Source organism: Agelaius tricolor, unplaced genomic scaffold (assembly GCF_023055355.1).
Source record: "Agelaius tricolor isolate 1412-34295 unplaced genomic scaffold, bAgeTri1.0.p SCAF_1, whole genome shotgun sequence".
NCBI lineage: Eukaryota > Metazoa > Chordata > Aves > Passeriformes > Icteridae > Agelaius > Agelaius tricolor.
Genome location: NW_027269261.1, coordinates 86997634 through 87019381, shown reverse-complemented (window position 1 = coordinate 87019381; position 21748 = coordinate 86997634). Strand labels below are relative to the sequence as shown.

The 21748-nt window shown below is 34.1% G+C and overlaps 1 protein-coding gene across 2 annotated transcripts in view; it reads left to right on the top strand.

Annotated features, from left to right (window-relative positions):
• CSMD1 (CUB and Sushi multiple domains 1) overlaps positions 1–21748 on the top strand; it is a 1073555-nt gene that overhangs the window by 946012 nt on the left and 105795 nt on the right. For both annotated transcript variants that reach the window (XM_071442193.1, XM_071442195.1), the window contains exons 40-44: positions 717–833; positions 4702–4911; positions 14567–14755; positions 18547–18724; positions 20571–20716. In XM_071442193.1, coding sequence (XP_071298294.1) covers positions 717–833; positions 4702–4911; positions 14567–14755; positions 18547–18724; positions 20571–20716 — 840 coding nt within the window. The remainder of the gene's footprint in view (positions 1–716; positions 834–4701; positions 4912–14566; positions 14756–18546; positions 18725–20570; positions 20717–21748) is intronic.

The window sequence follows — 21748 nt, the reverse complement described above, 5'->3', positions numbered from 1 at the left end:
AATAAATATAAAATTGCAATATTCTAATTTGATTTATTGAAGTTATTCTTACTTCATTTTAGTGTCCTAGCGTATGTGTAAACTTAGCCACTTTATTGCAGGATGCTTCATGTATTTATGTCTTAGCTTTATATCATCCTAAATGATGCAAATGGGTTTTCAATTTCCAAATATATGAATTTGCTGAATAGAAGCATAACAATAGAAAGCAAAGAATTATTCTGTTATGCAGCAAGACTATATTATTTCTGAATTAAAGCAAAAACTGTGGTAGGGTTTTTTTTTCCCTTGCTTGTTTTTAAATGCAAGTGTATTTTTAGTTACATTGAGTAATAGATTTGTTGCTGCATCTTCATTTGTGATCATAATTCTGTTTAATTCCAGATTTGTTTATCTGATTGTGAAACATATCTCAACATAGCACCAGACCTTTTTAACATTAATTGCCAAGCTGAGACAATGGGTTGCCTGGTCTATATGTGCAACTACACATTTGTAGTTATATTACACTGAACATATCACCTCACGTAAAGATTTTGCACTAAATTGCAGCCTTTTATTTTCCTCCTTCATGAGGAGTGTTTTGACTGTGATAAATTTTACTGCTTTTGGGTCATGGGAACAAAATGAAAAATCCATTTTGAATTAAGCATATTTCAAATACCAAGAAATAATATTAATAAAAGATACTGTGATTTTCTTTTTGTTTCTAATAGCTAAATGTGGTGGAACACTGACAAACATGGCTGGGGTGATCCTGAGCCCAGGTTTTCCTGGAAATTACCCTAGTAACTTAGATTGTACATGGAAAATTTTATTGCCTATTGGATATGGTAAGTAAACTTACATTGGATTATTTGTGATTATTTGTAACCATGAGATTTAAATATATATATATATATATAAATAAAATATTATGTTATTATAAATATTTTACTTCCAATATGAAGTAGATTTATCCAGTGGATGTATTGTGACCCCTTCCATAATTATTTGCTAGATTTGAAATGAAAATGGCTGGCAATTTTAAAAATTCTTTGCCAGAGCAACTTATTTACTCAGCCTGTCTCAAAAACTGATTTCAAAGTAAATGAGATCTGTGGCATGAAGATATATCAGATGAAATAAATATTTTGACTTCTAAATTAAATAATGGTCTTTTGTTCTCCAAGTGACCTTTAAAATAGTTTTTTATATTCTACAAAAATAGACAAAACCTCACTTCTAGAACTATGAATTTGGTTAAAAGCATTCTCAAACTGTGTTCCAAATCCTAGATTATAGTTTCCAACTAAGAATCTTTCTAGGTTTACATTAAAACTGTTGTAATACAAAAAATGTCTTCACAAATAAGTAATAACTATGGTGAAAAGGTAATCATATATAATAAGGTATCTGTAAGTTCATGTACAAAACACAGTCTTCTATCATTATCAGAACTGAAGGAAGAATAAGTATTCTTGCTGTGAAACTTCATGTCCCATACTGTAAATTCAATGCCAATGCTCAGTAAGAAAAATAATTCTAAAAAATCGTTACTAAATTTACTATCCCTATTTGAGGAAATTAGTTTATTTTCCATATTCTCCTTTTGAATTAATAAGAGGGATTTTTGTAGTGAGATGTACTGCTTTCATAGTATTTTACTAAGTTTATCTGTAAGAAATACTTTGCTGCTGTTTAGAATAGTGCCCTTTATCAGTGAATACCTGGTAAAACTGAGCCATCATAATTATGGATAGCCTTAGTAGCCTTAGATATCCTTATAGATGTAGGAGAACCACGGGCAGAACATCCTTCACTAGTTTGGACATTCTCCAGCTACATTTGTGGGAAATATAAATTATAAGCAATGTCATCCTAATTAGGTAATTACAATACTGCCTTTGAAAAATAGTCCTTCATACGTCTCAGAGTTGCGCTTTTTCTGTGAGCTTTTCCATGTGTAAAATGTTTCATTAATTAATTACACAGGAGCATCTTGTATCCTGTTATTACTTCTCTCACTTCTCTGAAAGTCTCTGGTGGTGGTAATTCTATAAATAGAAAAGACAATAATTTTGTTTAGTAAGGGTTTTAACACATACAAGGTGTTTATAGCACGATCTATCATTGCCTTTAAAAATACTACAAAGGACATTTTTTACCACCAAATTCCATCAGTGATATTTTTCCCCAAGTATTTGTTACATAATTCACATATAATATCCTTACATCAGGTTTAAAAATTGTAATTGATGTGATCTTTCCCAAATTACTTCTGCTTGGATATTATTTTAATTAGAAGTATAAGTTCGTCTACTGAAAAGCTATTTGTTTACATATATTCTATTATTTCAAAAAAACCTGTGTGCTTAAACAAATAATAAAATTGTGGGAGCTAAATGTGCCCCAAATATAGTGCTCTCTTCATTACATGGAAACATATGTCATGTAAAAAGAACACACTACTAAAATCCAAATATTTTAAAATAGAAAATATATATTTTTCAAGTGAGTTGTTGTGATTTTATAATGATCTTTTGTCGCTGTGAATTATTTAACATTTATAAAAACAGTTACCTCAGCTTGGAATTTTCATTATTCAGAGTACATTCAAGTGAGAGAGGAAATGCTGTTGAGATTCAAGCAGAAAGTAATATATTTATAGTTTGACCAGATAATGATTTATTTTCTGTAGCAATCAGTTTTATTCCATGTAATTTTATGTAAGAAATTGTTTAGTGTAGAAAAATTCTTCTGTGACATATCAAATTGACATTTACAAATTGTATAAACTTGGATTCAAGGCTTGTTGGGACACATACAGTGTGTTCTCTAATTGAAATTAGCACATTTGAAACTGCTTTAGGTAGTCTTTTTTTTTATTATTATTACCTTTAAACCTACTTTTATACTTTTAAAACACAAAGCTGTTCTATACTGAATATATACAACTATACATAAAAATTCCTTCTCAGAAATTAAATTAGAATTCAATTTTAAAGGTACCCCATGGCTCATCAGAGAATAATTCATAACAGTAGATTACTTTTATTCAAATGCATAAACAATGTTTGGGCTCTATGCAAGTATGCCAGATTTGATTATCTGCTTGTCACTTTGGCAATGTAGGTATAATATTGAGTAGCTGCTCAATTCTTTATAATTTCTATGGTGCTGACATCCAGTCTCTGTTGGGAATCACTAGCCACTGATATTGAAGTCAAGATGTTTCTGGGCTGCTTGATGCCCTACCTCATCTCAAATCCTGAGGGCATTGCAAAATTAGTGACTGCATTCAAGTTAGACTAGACATATCAAATTTCATACAGAGATGGCTGATATTATTTCATACAGAGATGACTCTGATATGTTTGGTGTGTACCTCTCTATTGATGGCACTGTATAAAGTGGTGTTATTCAGCAGTTGAAATATTACTTTTCATAATTCTCACTTTGCACAGGTCAGAGAAGGCACTAGAACTAAATATCCCATACTTTTACAAGTCTTCCATAAAACCCAGTTTATTTGGTAGCTTATTTAATTTCTCTTGTCAAAAAAACCCTCTTTTTTATACCATTGATTCAATCTTAAACCACAGAGGTGAAGAAATCAGCTATAAACAAGACAGAGTGCATTACCCTGGTAATCTATTACCCTGGTAATTAATCTATAATGTTCTCTTGTGCAATGAAGAATATGTCTTTACTGCTAAGTAAGAATGTCAAGCAGAGTTAAGGTATTGCCTGTTTTCACACTCCTTTGCTGGCTCATTCAGTAATTCTGTTTTGTTATATTATAGCTGGTTCTTCATAGTCTACCAGAGCAAAGTTGGGCCCAAAAAAGTGCAGTTGCAAGTTACTTGGCACTAGGTCTCCAAACCAGGGATTCATCCTTCATTTCTGTTTTGATATGATACATATGCATGGTTTAAGACTGGATTTCAAGTCCTTAGTCCACAGGAAATAGTGCCAGAACTTCAAAATGGCTCTTCCCATGATATTATGCTTATACTTCCAACTGTTCTGCATGTTTTGAATACTGAAAAGTCTTGTTCAAGCACCTGATTCCTGGAGAGGGTCTGTGGTAAATTGTCTGGGGTCCCTGCTTCCAATCTGGAGTTCAGTGCATCTTATAAGGCTGCATATGGGGTAAAATGTCTCCAAAGACACACTGGCCCAAGCTAGAGGGAAAAGGAGACAAATAAAGGTGACCCAGAGCAGGAAAAATGAGGTAGAGTAGATAGCTGGAACTAGATAGGTAAACTTCTGCCTCAGAAAATTCGCTCTGTAAGTAACCTAGCTGATCCTGAGCCTCTGGGAGAGGCCTTGGCCCAGCTACGGGGATGCTCTTGGGATGGCAGAGTCCCAGCCATACCATGGTACAGCAGGATTTGTGATTTGCCTCTCCCTTGGGTCTTTCTGTTGATTGGTTTAGAAATATGAAAAATCCCTGCTGTTGACTTTGTGACTTTATGGCTTTACTCTAATTTGTCCCTTAATGTGTGATTGTAATATTTATGGACAACCAAAAAATTAGGAACTCCAATTCTTTTGATACTTATCAGCTATTTCTTCAACTCGAGCATCCCACTTTGAATAGTGACTAAACTATAAATATAGTAACTGTAACAACTATTGTAATTTTATTTTTATTTACATGCTTTACTATTAAGCAACATGAGTTATAAAATTTTTCTTCCTTTCTCAATGCTACAGGTGCACACATTCAGTTTCTGAATTTCTCCACTGAAGCAAATCATGATTTCCTTGAAATTCAGAATGGGCCTCACCACACCAGTTCTATGATTGGCCAGTTTAGTGGGATGGAACTCCCATCACCCTTGCTGAGTACTACTCATGAAACTCTTGTCCATTTTTATAGTGATCACTCAGAAAACAGGCAAGGATTTAAGCTGACTTACCAAGGTAAGGATGAATTAGCACAACAATCTTTATATGTTTTGTATATATTATATAGCATTTTAAAATCTGTAGATTGTTTAATAAATAGGTTGGAATTTTAAAAATTGAAATTGTCTTGAGTTGGAATCTTTGTTCTATTGATGTAAAAGCCTGAGAAGGTGATGTTATTTGCCAAAGGTCACACAGCTGATAACCCTTTCCATTCCATTAAGTTATACTGTTACCAATTCATACTTCTAATATTCACTATCTTATTTTCCCGTTTATATAATCTTTCTATGACTAATGTAATGGTAACAGTTATTTTAAATATTCAGGTGAAAAGTTTTATAATTCCCTATGCTATGTATTTGCGGTCTGAAATCCTGCAAAAATTACCAGGAAATGAAAAAAACACCAGATAATACATTCTATGTCCATTTTCAAACACACATATAATCAGTATTTGAAAATGTGAACTTTTTGTGGTCATTTACTGTTGTCAATTTCTTCTATAATGACAACTCATGCATTTTATTTTTATGTATTACTCCATACTGATAAAGTATTTTAGTGTATGTATATGTATTTGTATGAATATATGTGTGTATATTAAAAATTTATGAGTTTAAAACATTTTAAAAAACAAGACAACATAATCCACTTCAATTAAAAAAATCAACTGCTGAAAAAAGAAAGAGTTATTCTAAAAGATATTTATGATTTATTGGGTTTTTTTCCCTAATGTGGAAAGTTGGTAACATGGTTGTGTTCGATTTTCAGGTGATTAGGACATACCAGCTAAGCTCACTCTATTTAATTTATAATTTACTTGTGGTCTGTTTTCTACAAACAGATATGGCACTTTTCTTCTTTAAAAATTAATTGTCTTGCATGTGCTTACTTTTCTTCACGAAGCAGCAACTCTGTTGCCTCTGAGATCACAGATTACACTAGTTATTTCTACTGAGAAGATCTAGCAATTCTACGGTCATCATATATTATAACTTCATTTTATTAAACTAAAATAACTTGCTCAGCATAATTTAGAACATATAGGGAATTGAACACTCAATTAGATAGCCATAATCTACGAACTTTGGAATGTATTGTTTCAATGTATTCCCTGTTCTTCTCTTGCTTTCTGAAAGAAAATGCCAGTGGTTTACAAATGAGAAATTTTATTGTCTGCTTTATTTTGTATCATACAAAGCATATGTTGGTTTTCATAACTGACTTTCCTTTTCCAGTTCCACATTTGTTACCCTTGATACTTAGTTATCTTTTCTGATGGATTATCTCTGGATTTTTCTACTCTTTTTAGTATTATATTTCTCAATTACTCTCTCTTAGGCTATCTACAGGTGCTGAAACTTAAATTAAAAAATGATTCTTCATTTTTTCAATGATTCCAATGTTACTCTTTTCCTTCTCCTTTCTTCTCTATTAGAAATGTTGTTTTCCTTTCAGTAAATCAAATTTCATAGAAATCGTAGCCTGATTTCTTTCAATGATGGAATTTAGCATTGTTCCATTGTCTGGCTGTCACCCTTCTGAGTATACATTTGTTACACAATTTTGAAACCATTGGGCCAATTTCAGTCAAATCTGAGAGTTCTGAAACAAAGCCCTTTTTGAGAAGAAAGATGCAGCATTACTCCATAGATACCAATTCAGTTTGGCTTGCTGGCTACCAAGTCAGAATATTCTTTGTCACAACTAATTTAATATGCAATGTCTGCCCTAACTGCTATTCATGGTATATAATTGTGGGAGGGAAATAAAATATGAGAGATTGGTATGAATGTCACATTCAAAATCTTCTTCTAGGCAAAAGGAGCACTGTTATATATGGAAAGCTAAGAATTTATTTTTAGTCCAATTGATGGTCACATAGTTAAGTTGTCCACTTTTGTCATTTCTATAAATGAATTTGCACAGCAAAGCAAATGGAGCTGAGCTCCTGACATCTTTATACATTTAACCAGGTGTTTTTATTCAGACTGCTTCTAATTTATCTCATTTTATAGGATGTCCTAATATACTATAATTGGGGGGAAAAAAAGTTTTATAAACAAAAAAAAGCATTACTTTTCTAATAGTGAAATTAATTTAATTTACCCTTTAAAAAAAGAAGAGTGGAAAAATACACTCCATAGTTAGTCACATTTGCCAAATCCATCCTAGTTAGTGAATTTATTGCATATTAATGAATGTGTTACATATTAGGAGTGCCCACAAACTTGCATACCTTAATTCTAATCTGATCTGTTGTATTTAAATTACACTAAAAGGGATTTATGATTGAATTCAGGGTTTTTACTGTATGGTTCTAAACTCAGTTCAATTCAGGGACTGATTTTTTTAAGTGAAAATAATTGCCTTTTCTGCTAACCAGAATACAATACGCAGTGGCGCTGAGGTAGCAGACTTTTTTTGCCAGGTAAATACCTTTTTTGTAGATACCAATCTAAAAATAGAGAGAGATGGGTGATGCCTATGCTTATTCAATCAAGCTTGTATGCTATAAAAAAAAGTTTTCTAGAGATCTTAGCATTTTATGAAGGATAAGGTTTTTTGTTAATCCCTCATCTCAAGAGAAAGCAAAGAATATGAATATTGTAGAGTGAATTATGAAACTAATAATGCTATTTCTCAATTTTTCTACTGATTTTCTGAAGGCAGAAAAATGGTTATGAGATTGAACCTTAATATAGCTTGGGATTGTACTCTGAACACATTATTTTTGGGAAGAAGAAAAGTGAATGCACCCTGAGAACTGTAAAATATTTTCTATCCATACTTGTAGGGATCTAGCAATCTAGGGATGCTGGTCCTTGAGCCCATGAATTCTCACAGCGCAGTTTTTGAAAATATAACCTAAATCACTTAGATACTGTGTATTTCTGAATGCATTAAAAAAGCTTTGTCTCCTTAGCAGAACCCTGGGGAAATTACAGCTCTCAGTACTGTTGCTGATCAGATTCTTATTGGTTTATGCTCTGATATTTTTAATGTTCTCTTTTCCCTTCAGCTTTGCAATTGCAATGCATTGGGAATGGTGGGCATTCCATTGTGTTAAAGATGGATTGCTAAATTTCTGCGTGTTGTGGAACCTTTTGTTTCACTTGCAGCAAGAAGGAAGTTCACAGGGATTGCCTGATGAATTACTGAAAGAAATTAGAATTTTCTTTTTCAAAATAATGAAAGGACTTTCAAAGTCCTGATTTTTTTAAGAGCAACATTTAAGTTTAATTACATTTTTCTACTGTTGAAATAAGTGTTATAGTGTTTAGTTAAAAAAGGGAAGCATTGAGAATGACTGTCTTTTGTTATGAGTGTTGCAGTTTTGCCACCTGTGTAAAACAGCAGAGAGGAAACAACCACAAATACTTAGAAGAACATTTCTATATGTCATTTGACTGGTGATCTTGAGGTTCTGAGACCCCCATATATGTCAAATCTCAATACCTGAGATATAAACAGTCTCGGTATGCTGGGTCTGAGAAGAACAGTCACAGAAGTCCAATTGGCAAGCTGTTATGCCAGGTCAGAAGAAATAAATAGCTTTTATGGCCTTTGAGGGATTCATAACAGAATTCAGTGCACAGAAGAACACAGTCTAAAGGTTCATAAGACATATTTGTAGGTTTTAATTCATGTCTATATTAACGTTACTTCAGTTTTTAATATTTATGTAACATCTTTTTTTTTTCCACATAACTTTCTCTTTAGGACTAGAACTTCTTTAAGGGAAGCAGAACAAATTTTTGACTTGTATTATTTTTACCGTGGAAGTCCTAGTTCCTATTATTGGAACTGTAAGACTATTTTCAGTCTGCTCTGAATTTCAATATAAGATAAAGATACACGAAGTAAGAATCTTACTCTCATGTATTTGAGAGTTTGAGCAATATGTTCCAGAAAATGCACAGAAAAATGTCCTAATTGCCATCCCTTTCTTCCCCAAACACTCCTGCACACACAAAACATGATTTAAACATGTTAAATCTGATGGCCTTTAACTGGAAAAAAAAAATTTTGATGGAGCTTCTGAGTCTTAGGAATCATGGAATGAAATGGAGATGGTTGAAAAGTTACTGTATTTCTAAAATGGTTTCAAATTATGTCCTAAGGCAGGAATGCTAAATAAAACACAGTCTTTTGAGAGCCTTGTAGAAAATTCTTTTCTAAATCATTAATTATGTTTCGTGATTCTAGTCCAGAGTCAGGGCATCAGTAAAGATTATGTTCTTTGGTGCCTACAACAATAAACTGAGCTTCCAGATTTCCAGGCCTATCCTGTGCTCCAGCAATCTGCATCTTGGACTTCCATTAAAGGAGGCATGGCCAGCAGATCAAGGGGGGGTGATTCTCTCCCTCTGTTTCACTCTCTTGAGACTCCACCTGGAGTGCTGCATTCAGCTCTGGTTCTTCAAGTGCGAGAGGCACGGCTCAGAGTTGGTCCAGAGGGAGACTACAAAGTAAGCAGCAGGCTAGAGCACCTCTTCTGTGAAGGAAGGCTGAGAGAGTTGGGGTTCAGCCCAAATGAGAAGGTTTCAGGAAGTCCTTGTTGTGGCCTTTCAGTATTTAGGAGGGTCTTTTTAAAAATAAGAGGAGAGTTTTTATCAAGGCCTTTAGTTAGAAGGGTCAGAAGTTTTAAATCAAAATATAGTAGATCTAGATTGGACATAAGGAACATAAAATGAAGGTGGTGAGACACTGAAACAAGAAAAGCTGTGAATCCCTGAAGATCTTCAGTTAGATGGAACATCTTCAGTTTAGATGGCACGTTTAGCAATCTGATCTACTGAAATATGTCCATGCCCATGGCAGGGAAGTTGGAACTAGATCAACTTTAAAGTTTCTTTCCAAAAAAACTCATGGCAGGCCAGTCTAGTCTGAGAAATGGATATTTTTTATTGAGTCAGTAGTTTTACACATCATAATACTGGAGGAATGTACAATAAGCCTAAATGAAAGTTTTAAGTGAGTTAATTGTGAGCTTTCCTAGCATTTGAGTGATTGCATGCTCAATTCCCTGCTGATACCATTTTTCTGAAAAGCAATTTTTTCCATGTTTAAGTGTTACAGAGGTATGTGGCACTTGGAAAGACAATAAGTCACCCTAGTGCTTATGTAAGATGGCAAATACATTTAAACCATAACAAGGCAGCAGAGAATCAATTAAATTTCTTTTGTGATTTACTATCTTTTCTTATCGGTGGAAAATATACTGCACAAATAAATGGCAGATGGCTATATGAGATAATTTTAAAATTCAAGTATTTGACTGCTTCCAGCATTGGAATGAAATCTTTTCCTCAGATCCTTCACATTTTATTTCAGGCTCTCACTAGAGTTTTTGTCTGCAGTCAAATGGAATCTCAGTTTGTAAAGCTCAGTAGCAAACAAATTTTTGGCCATGACACTCATAAAAAGAGTTTTCTATTGCAAGGTGTGACATCAGGATATGTTAGTCATGACTACTGAATAATGAATTGCTCTGTTAAATCAGGTGTTATTGCATATATCAAAAGAACAAAGAAGAATATAATTAATATTTATGTCAAAACTATAAAACATTTCCTGAGTGACCTGTAAATCATAATATCATAGCCACATAGATCCCCTGACCAATGATTTATGAGTCATCTATATAATTTATACCAGAAAATACAGGCAGAGTATGTTAAAATTTTATACCTTATTTTTTGAAATAACAAATAGCAAAACAAACAGTTTTACTCTGCTCATATATAAGTGCTTTCACCCCTAACTGACTGACCTTCAAATTGACCATGATCTGCTTTAGGCACAGGTTCTCCCCTTACACAAATAAATACCAGAACAAACCCCCAAAATTTCTGTATGTATTTAGTTTGCCTTATTTGCAACAGGGAAAAGCATATGCATTCCTCAATAAAGAGTAGCTAGGATTTTAAAAGGTAGGCTTTGTTGTTTTTCTTTCATTTACAGTCCAAATGACAGTAAGGGATGCTGTTAACAATACTATGGAGCTTGATAGGATTTATCCAAGTGTCCTCAAAGAGCTGGCTGATGTAATTGAAAAACCTCTCTCAATTTTTGAGCAATCTTGGGAGTCTGGAGTGGTCCCAACTGACTTGAAGCTGGTCAACATTGTACCAGTTTTCAAGAAGGGCAAGAAAGAGGACCTCAGAAACTACAGTGCCTGGTAAATTTACTTCAGTGCCTGGTAAATTTATAGAGAAGCTTATTCTGGAAGGTACTGAAAAACACAAGATAATGCAGTCATTTGGTCACAGCTAGGACAACTTCATGAGAGGAAAGCCTTGCTTATCAAACCTGGTTTCCTTTTATGACAAAACAACCCACTTAGTGAACCACAGGAAGTCAGTTTATGTGATCTTCTTGGATTTCAGGAAAGCTCTTGATTCTGTTTCTTACAGGATCCTTCTGGGCAAAATGTCCAGCACACAGCTGGATAAGCACATCATGTGATGGGTGAGCAACTGGCTCTTGCTTTGGGCACACAGGGTGACAGTGACTGGGGTGTCATCAGACTGGGGACCTGGCACTAGTTGGGTCCCACTGGGCTCCATCTTAGGCCCTGTGCCCTCCCACATCTCTTTGTATGTGACCTGGTGGCAGGACTGGAAGGGATGCTAAGAAAGCTGGCAGATAAATGAAAACTTGAGAGAGCTGCTGACTCCCTTGAAGGACAGAGGCCCTGCAGAAAAACCTCAGCAAATTAAAAGATTGGGCAATCACCAACCATAGGAAGTTCAATGAGGGAAAGTGCTGGATTTTTCACCTGGAGTGTGCCAGCTCTGGCTGTACAGACAGGCTGGGGAAAGAGATGCTGGAAGGCAGTACCACAGAAAGGGACCTGGGGGTCCTGGTCAGTGGCAAGTTGAACATGAGCCAGCAGTGCCCTGAGAGCCAGGAGGGTCAGCCCTGTCCTGGGGCATCAGGCACAGCATCACCAGCCAGCCAAGGGAGGGGATTGTCCCACTCTGCTCTGCCTGGGGCAGCCTCATCTTGAGTCCTGTGTTCACTTTTGGGCACTGCAATAAATGAAAGATTTTAAACTAGTAGAGACAGTCCAAAGCAGGGCAACAAAGAAGGTTAAGGGCTTTGAGGTGAAGCTGTATGGGGTGTGGCAGAGGTCCCTTGGTCTGTCCAGCCTGAAGGAGATTGAGGGGAGACCTCATTGCAGTCCACAGCTTTCTTACCATCTGCTGACTGATGCCAGAACCCCCTTCCTGAACCCAGATCAGCCACCCTTCTGGGTAACTACTCCCAGTTTATGTACCAGGTATGGTATATATACCAGATATACGGTATATACCATATATATATGGTATATATACCAGATGGTCTATGGTATGAAACATCCCTTTGGTCATATGGTATATATGGTATATATACCAGATGGTCTATGGTATGAAACATCCCTTTGGTCAGTTCAGGTCACAGGTCACCTGTCCCCCAGCTATGCTCCTTCCCTTTTTTTTTTTTTCCTTTTTTTTTTTTTGCATACCACCTCACTGGCAAAATATGAGAAAAATTTAAATTAACTCTTCCCTAGCAGAAACCAGGACAATACTCACCTCTTATTCCATATAATTTTTTTCACACCAAGTTTCAATACTCCCTAATATTCAATCACCTTCCCTAATTATCTCTTGATACATATACACACAATCATCATTTCCTTAGTCTATGGAACTCCTCTGTCAAATCTGTCAGGATTTCCTCTCTCACCTGAGTGGTTCCTTTTTATGTAGATCAGTGAGAGAGGGTTTTTTTTTTTCCCCCGCCCAAAACTGATTTTAATACTAACTTCAAAAATTCTGAGACTGTGTAAAGTACTTTCAAAACATAATATATGAATACTGTATTGTGTCAAGTTAAACAATAAGGAAGGATGGTATTCATCTCCTCAGAAGGTTCCACAACCAAAGTTAAAATATTCCAATACTTGCTGTCATTGTTCCAAAACACTGTTGTTGTAACTGTTGGGCAATGCATTGCTGCATCTTTAAAAAAAATCTGTGAGATCCTCTGACCTTCTGGAATAGTTTCTATTCTATTTTTATTATAATTTGCTAGATAGTTTTTTATATAGTTTAATATTCCAGTCTTAGATTTTTATATAGTTTAATATTCCATGACTCTTCAGAGTCCTGTATTCTTAAATAATCTTTCTACTACTCTGTTTTGTATAAAGATGTTGATAATGATATTATCAGAATTAGTACTATACAAATGATAGCAGGAGTAATAATAACATAAAAAATTAATGGGCCATTACTAGATTTAGCATAAAATTTAATGAACCATAATTTAGGGAAAATAAACCTTTTTGGAATTCCTTCCGGTAGCAATTAATTTTTTATTCTTAGGTTTTAAATTTATTTTCTTAAATTTTTTTGTTATTTGAGAGTAGGGGGATCTGATTTTTTAGAGGATTTCAGAATATTTCTAGTACCACTACATCTTTTCCAATTTTCTAGCATTACAAACACTGAATTCTGGATTCACTGAAGGAATTAGGGAAAAGAAGAAGGCTCTCTCAACGTAAATCTTTTTATTGCACAGCATGACAGTAATTAGCAATGAATAAAAAACTTAGTGCCAGTTGTAGTACTTCAGTGAACCAATTAAGTACAAACTTCACTTTAAGTAAGCACTTAAGCATATCTAAAATATATGTTTAGCTTAGTCTTCCTGAAATGGCTTATTTAAATAATCTATTTCAGAATAATAAGTATACACTTCTAGGATGAACATGTTTATATTGTAAAGTTAACTTTGAAAAAGGTAACAAAATACTTTGTTCAAGAATATGTTCATCATATTCACTTGCCTTATTTTTAGAGCTTGCACTTAACAACACATGTGGATACAGAGCACGCTGGTATTATTATTCTTGTTTGAAATTTCTTCTGACAGAAGTATTCCTTAACTGGAAATTGAGGGTTCAAAAAGAGGAGGGCCCTCATCCTTTTAACACTGGTTTTTTAAATGGCAATTACTTACTATCCAATCTACGTTGTTTGCAAGTAATTCTGCATAACATTTTTATAAAACAGTCTTTTTATTGCTTCATATGGTCCTGCTTACATTATCTTTATATCTTAGTAAATGTTATTAATGAAAACTTCTTCTGAATTTCACCACACTGATTTTTAAGAATTAAATGTGTTTCATTGAGTAATATTTTGATGTCCTCCAAAGGACAGAACCTAACATGAAATATGATGAATCGTTAAAGCAATTTTTTGCATGGTGATGTATCTAAAAGAACCTTTCCCTTCACAGGTATCTGTAATTTTTTTAGATCTTTATGGTGCTCAGTTGTGTTAAAGTCATTAATTAATTCTTTTAGTTCCTTTAGGTCACATTATTTTTGGGCATAGTTCAATATATATTAAAAATCCAATGGATTGTGAAAATCTTGTATTTCATAAAGTTTTAAGGAATTAATGATTTTGTTGTACATAACTAAAATATTTTTGTACAGTCCAAATGGATGATTTATTTATTGTTATGTGTTAATCTCTGAAAAAGTGGAGCTTGGCATTCTAGTGCTTACCTATTATTGAATGCATTACAGATTTTATATGAATGTGTACTTCCTAGTGTGTTGGGAGCTGATCAAGCAATAAAAAGTATTTCTGTTCTCTTCCAGCTTATGAGTTACAGAACTGTCCTGATCCTCCTCCTTTTTTGAATGGCTATATAGTCAACTCAGATTACAGTGTGGGACAGTCAGTATCATTTGAATGCTATCCTGGATATGTTTTGAGGGGTCAGCCTGTTCTCACTTGTCAACATGGAATCAACAGAAATTGGAACTATCATTTCCCCAGATGTGAAGGTAACTTTCTGGTAGCACCTTTGCTTCAGAAATCAAAGTAATTTCTGATTTTTGTTAACTTGTTTGTAGGCCTGTACATAATGCAGCTTTTTCTGAAGAACAGTGCCTTTATCCTAACCTGTAGTGTAAGCAAATAAAGGCAGAATATTATGTGCTTTATGAATAATAAATGTATTACGAATAATGTTCCTCAGCAGTGATTTATTGTTCCTGCTAATATCTGTCACTTGTATTGATTATAAATACTCATGATACTGCCAGAAATTATCATAACCTCTGTGTGAAAGACTATTTCAAGTAGATACTTTTATTCAAAAGCAGTTAGGTTATGGAGACACCTTCATAAATGTTTTGGAAGAAAATACAAAGTTATTAATGCTAAAAGTTCACTATAAACAGATATGTAATATTTTTCTTCATGTTAAACATATGGTAAAGTTATTGAGATATCAATTAAAAATTCATATAAAAGTGTAAAGTGTTAACAGTCTATGTTTTTAGAATTTGTTAGAAACCTAGCCAGAGTTCAACACCTCATACATATATTTTAGTGATATAGATGCAACACCAAATGGCATGCAGCCTTCTATATGTTCTTATTCCTTTTTACTCCCTACAGAAGTATATTTCCTAAAATACAAGAAGGGGTATAATAGAAGAAGCAGATTTTTATGGTATAAATCAGCATTTTCTCTTTTCTTAGATGAAACAAGAGTAAATAATATATGTTGTTTGAAATGACATGAAAGAAGTGAATTAACATTTATAATGACCTGAGGACAAAGTCATTCTTACTTTTCCCTGTCCCCTTGTCCATAGTTTTAATTCAGTGGTTTTATCATCATTTCCTAACTCAAAGAAGGAGTTCCTCTACTACTGACATTTCCATAATTCACAATGTACATTTGTCCTAGTTCCTGTGCATGTGAATCTTACCTTCCAAGCGTACCCACAGTCATCTACATCTCATCCACACAGCTGAGGAATGCATGCAACTCTGATGTGTGTGTGGTTGTGTACATATATAGGTACCATTTCTGGCTAAACAGCAGGTTGCTTTCTGTTTTGACTGAGCATTAAGAGCTTTCTGTCTCTCACTTAGCACACTACTTGCTTTGTGGAAAATTCATCTGTGTATGTTAAAGCTCTACCTAGTACTGCTGAAATTATTCTTATGACATATAAATGTTTTTTTCTACAGGGAAAACAAATTGTTACTCTGATTGTTGTAATTTGACAGTGGATCTGAGAGAGAAAGCAGTAAAAGAATTAAATAATTTTTCTAGCTGTGACCAATTTTCCTAGAAGTTTGAATCAAAAACTTTCTAAAGAAGATTGCACATACTTTTGAAGGATGAGAATCTGTGTATGGGAGAAAATGAGATTAATTGCTACTCAAGTAATCATGGTAGAATCATGCCATATAGTCATGCTCTAAGACTTTACTCCTGTGCAATCCAGTTGTCCTGGTGCCTTACCATAGATGTCTTGGTGTAATATGTGTAATTGTCAGTAAATTATTAACTGAGTTTGGGTATCTGTTGATGGAATTTTAAAAATGTTTACTGTCTTTCCATGCACAATGTAGTTAAGTGTAAACAGGTATGAGAACATACAGTGTGGCATTCATTCATTTATAAATCGACATGTGGCCTACTGTTAGCATTTGACAGTTTAGAAGATTTGATTATACACTTACTCATTTAAAAAATCTCTGTTTCTTCGTCTGTCATTCAAAGTGTAACATAATAACATCATTAATTTAGAGTGATTTGTTGACTCACACTAAAGCTATGTTTATCTCGTGTGAAATCTAACCAGTTATTTCTGTTTAATGTCATGTTTTCTGTGATTTTTAAAGATCTTTGGAGAAAGACTAGTAACAGCTGGATGTATTTCTTACTCTACTAGAGTTTTGTTACCTGAGACACTTTTTTTCCTGACACAATTTATTGATCTTCCATGGCTAACAATCATATAAGAGAAATTAGACTGTCCTTACTGAGATACAATCAATCTGCATTCCTTCTTGAGTATTAGAGAATAATGAAGGGAAAATAAAAAATGTATGCAATCAATAACACCATTAAGAAACCTGTCAAAAATCTAGTAAACTCAAAATATATTAAATATAAAAATTCAATCAGAAAAATCCTGTATATTAATTGGAAATTAATATTAGTCTCAGGAACTGTATTTCCCTGTAGTAAGCATAATTTTCAAAGCAGTCTTAGTTGTAAACATAGAGTACTGTGGATGTTGAAAGAACAGAGTAGATTTCTGAGACCAGACAAAATGACCATGGCATAAATGTAGGGGTTTAGGAAATAGTAAAAAGTGGGCTTGAGTCACATTTTCATCAGAACTCCTAGAGCTGATAGACAGTGTCTGATGCCCTTGGCTGCTGGAACCAACATGCAACCAGAGATCAGACAGATAGAACCAACCCTTCATTTTCCTTAGCTGGTTTCATTTGTTGGCCACTAAAGATTCATCGTTCAGGAGCAGGTGCCATTGTGTACAGACAATCACAAACTGGGTCAGGTTGAAAGGGACCACAGTGGGTCATCTTGTCCAACCTCCTGCTCAAGCAGAATCATCCTAGAGCACATTGCACAGGATTGAGTTCAGACAGAAAATGTGCTAAATACAAATTAGTACTGATATGGATGAAGAAAGTGAAGTAGTTAAAGCCTCCTTAGCCTGTCCTATAAATCCAGAGATTATTAAAAGAACTCCATCAAAAAGGGCTACTCATCAACTAGCCAGGTGACCCACAACAGTACAGCAGCTTTAAACCATACAGAAAATGAGACATCCTTCTGCATTTATCAATCCTCCTTCCTTTTTCCCTTTTCCTTTTCTGTGTTTTTTCTTTTTCCTTTTGTCAATTTTTTCTGCTTTTATTTTCCATCACTTCTTAAGTTGAAAAAGAAATGAAGAAGGTCTGAAGGAGAGTCACAGAAACACTGACAATAATAACATAAGCTTAATGGTAAGAGCTAAAGAGAAATGTTCTAGAGCAAGGCTGAGTGCCCGTAAATGAGATTAAGGTCTCATTTTAATGGGTGAGACTCACTAATTTACACTAATGGCCATATGTCTATTTGAAAACATGCTTTCATCCATGTTCAGTCAATTCTTCCAAACTGAGACTCAAAAGAGCACATTATCACACATTTGCTACCCTTGAATAAAGTCAACCTTTTCAAAACTTTGATTTGGCTACAGACTTCATTCAGCAAGTGTGCACAAATTCATGTCTGTATGTACATTTTACTTGTCATAAGGATAATTAGCATACAATCTGCAAGTGAATCACCATTAAAAATTACTCAAACCTGTCAGAAATAAAGCATAATAATTTTGGACTAGTGAAAAAACAATCAGCCTATTTTTTCCAGAATTGTATTCCCATTCAGTTACAGCTCAGTTGGATGGAAATGGGTAGGACCTATTTGTTTATTTGGTTTTTAGTCTTGAACACAAACAAAAGGTGCCCCTTTTTAAATGGTGTGTGGACTTAGTTTCAAGAATTATATGCAAACAATACTACCAGTAGATTTTGATGAATTTTAAGAAATGAAACCTTAGGGACATCAGCGTAAGTTACTTTTAGAAATGTCAGTATTTGTTTGAGAAGCAACCAAGCAAGGGAAATGCTGTCTTTAAGACTTAGGTTGTCTTGTCTTGTGGAACTTTAAGAATTTGGTAACATTTTGATATTCCACTTGTAACATGAAAAACTATTTTCTACTACTAATTTTTGTTTTCATTTGTTTTCTTTTCAGCTCCTTGTGGCTATAATGTAACTGCTCAGAATGGTACAGTTTATTCCCCAGGATTTCCAGATGAATACCCAAATTCCAAGGACTGTACTTGGTTAATTATTGTACCTCCAGGCCATGGGATTTATATCAACTTTACCTTACTCCAGACTGAACCTGTGAATGACTACATTGCAGTTTGGTATGCAATTTTTTTGAAACAGAAGGGTTTTTATTCTGATTGATTAATCAAGTCTCACTGTCCCAAGCTATAGATTTTCTTAGTATTGCCCTTTAGGTTGTCATATGTGCTGAAGAACAGCTTAAAACAACTTCTAAGGTTATCTGAAAAAAATAAAATCACTGTCTGAACACTTTAAGAATACTGTTCCAAAATACTTTGAAGCTCAAGCTCAGTTATCAATCAGATCTTGTTTGACTCTGTCTTCTTTAAGTTGAGGCCATGTGAAGTCAAAGTGATGTAATAATCTACACTATGTTGAATTATGTGTTCCATGAACACACAGGCAATATATGTCAGTTCTTTGCAAAAATTTCTGACATCTTTAAACATTAACTAATTTAGGCATTAAATAAGATTTTCTTACATTTTCTTAATATTTCAATATGCCTGATAGACATAGTTTTTAATATTTTCTAATCAAGAATTTTAGTCCTTGTACCTCCATGTCTTTAAGCTTCATATTACATGTTCCTCTTCTCTGAATTTGTATTTTTTTCCACACAAACCGATTCAATTTGTGACCTCCTCTGAAGGAAGGTATATTCTTGTATAAGGATTTACTGCACTCAAGAACAGGCATAGATAATGCTGAAGGTGTTAGAAATGTCATCTCTGTCCAGCCCTGGTCCTTACCCCACACACTGTGCAAAGTGACTCCTCATATATGCTGCAAATAGTTCAGGAAAGGAAGGTTTGCACAGAATATAGGATGTAATTTATTGCTGTGTGAGTCAGCTGCTCTGATCTCCCAGCTAATCCACCATTCCTGTCACTATTGGTGAGGTTTTTCAGACAGTTTATACACATGTGCATCTGTTTCTGAACAGCCGTTTGGTTGCCTATGGTATCTACACTGCCTGTAAGCCTAAGTGTAAAATGCATCATACATTGTCTTCCCTGAAGGGTTGTATATATATGATGCTTGGCTTTTCAATGATACAACTGAGGTGAATAAATATACCTCTGATTGGAAGACAGTAAAAGGTCAAATTAACAGCTTTCAGAGACATTCTAGATAATCTCAAGCCTTCTAAAATAGCATATTGAAAAAGTTTTTTCACTCAGTTTAGTTTCATGACATGTAATATACAAAACAATCATAAATAAGTGTTGTAGAGCTCAAAAAATTCTTCAGTGATTAAGTAGGGAGTTTTGTTTATTTATTCATTCTGACTTTTCAGGCCTGAATGTTGGACATTATGATACTGGAAGTGAATGAACCCTGATGTTACTGGAGTATGTTTCCCTTTGTGTGTCTTATCCTACTGTTGAGAAACACAAAACACGAGATTATTTCATAGTTTTTTCTCTCTTTTTTTCTTTTTTTTTTTTTTTTCCTTAGGATATACCCGTGAATCTTTGGAATTTATTTAAATGGCAGAGTAACTTGCCATTTCCACAACTCTATGTTTTAACCACAAGTTGAAGACTTGTAGCAACTGGGTCAAAATGTTAGAAATATGACAGCATTACATCATTTTTTCACTTTTTTCTACATCTGATCTGTACATTAAAATTTTTGGCAGGAACACACATTGAAAATGTCTTGCCACCACTACATTTCTGGCCCATGTAAATATAAAAGCTATTGCAAGTAGCCTGGTCTCAAAAAAAACCCCATGTTTGAAGTTGGAAAGAGCGTTCTGTGTGCTAGGGGAAAAAAAAAAAAAAGAAACTCATTTTACATCATTAGGAAAATAATTTTTTATAAAAATTTAACCTGCTCTCCAGAAAAAAGAGATTGTTAATTTGAATGTTAAGAACATCAGTTTTTCAGCTAAATTTTCAATGTTTTACATTCCAGGGATGGTCCTGACCATAATTCGCCTCAGCTAGGAGTTTTCAGTGGGAACACAGCTCTGGAAACAGCTTACAGTTCTACCAATCAAGTCCTCCTCAAATTTCACAGTGATTTTTCAACAGGAGGATTCTTTGTCCTCAATTTTCATGGTCTGTTTTCTTTATATAATTAGCATCTAACTACTACATTTAGTAGTACTACTATCATTTAGTGAATTTTTAAAATATTTCTTAACTTTGGTTTCCTGACTTACCAGGACTCATGGATTTGCTGGTTGGTGTTTTGTTTGGGTTTTTTTTTTTTTGTTTGTTTGTTTGTTTGGGGGTTTTTGGTTTTGGTTTGGTGTTTTTGGGGTTTTTGTTTTTTCTTTTTGGTTTGGTTTTGGGTGGTTTTTTTGTTTGGTTGGATTTTTTTTTTAATAACAGTACTTATAAGTTTGTTTAAATTACATATTAAAAATACTAAGAATGTTAATTTGGGACTTTTAATAAACTATGTTCTATCTTTAATGTTAACAATTATCATCTAATATGAAGCTCTTACTCTTTTAATTACTTTGGCCGATTTAATCAGTAAGATTTAACTTTCTTTACTAAAATTATTTTCCAGAAGAGTTTCTGGGGTGCTATGGTAGGGTTGAACAATAGCATAAAGACTGAAGTGCAGAAAAATACTTTGTTCAAAGTTACATTCAGGGCTACAGGTGGTGAAAATTAGGCATCTAACTCAGAAGTGAAAAGCTGAACTATAATTCTAGCTCTAATTTGGACTAATCACCCAAAATATGTATAATAAATGGAAGATTATTAGCCTTCTGGACTCTAAATCACAAATATACAATGAATGCATTCACAAAGACCAAATAAATGTTGCAGAAAGAGACTAATGAGATACCTGTTTGCATGGGGAAGTCCATGTCAAATTGTTACTCAGAATCTGAAATGTTTCTCTTGTCTGTACGGTTCTCCTAAAACAAGGTCATGATGCATGGTCATCCACTGCGTTTTTAGAAGCAAAAACTAGAGTGGATAGTACTATCAAGTTGTCTTGAGAATTTTGTTCTGACAGTCAATTTGTTCCTTGAAGGGGAGAATTTTCTTTAGGATATGCACTCTTATCACAATCTTTATTTCTGTTTTGATTTTTTTTTAATCCAGAAAGAGCTTCTTCAACTGTTGTAG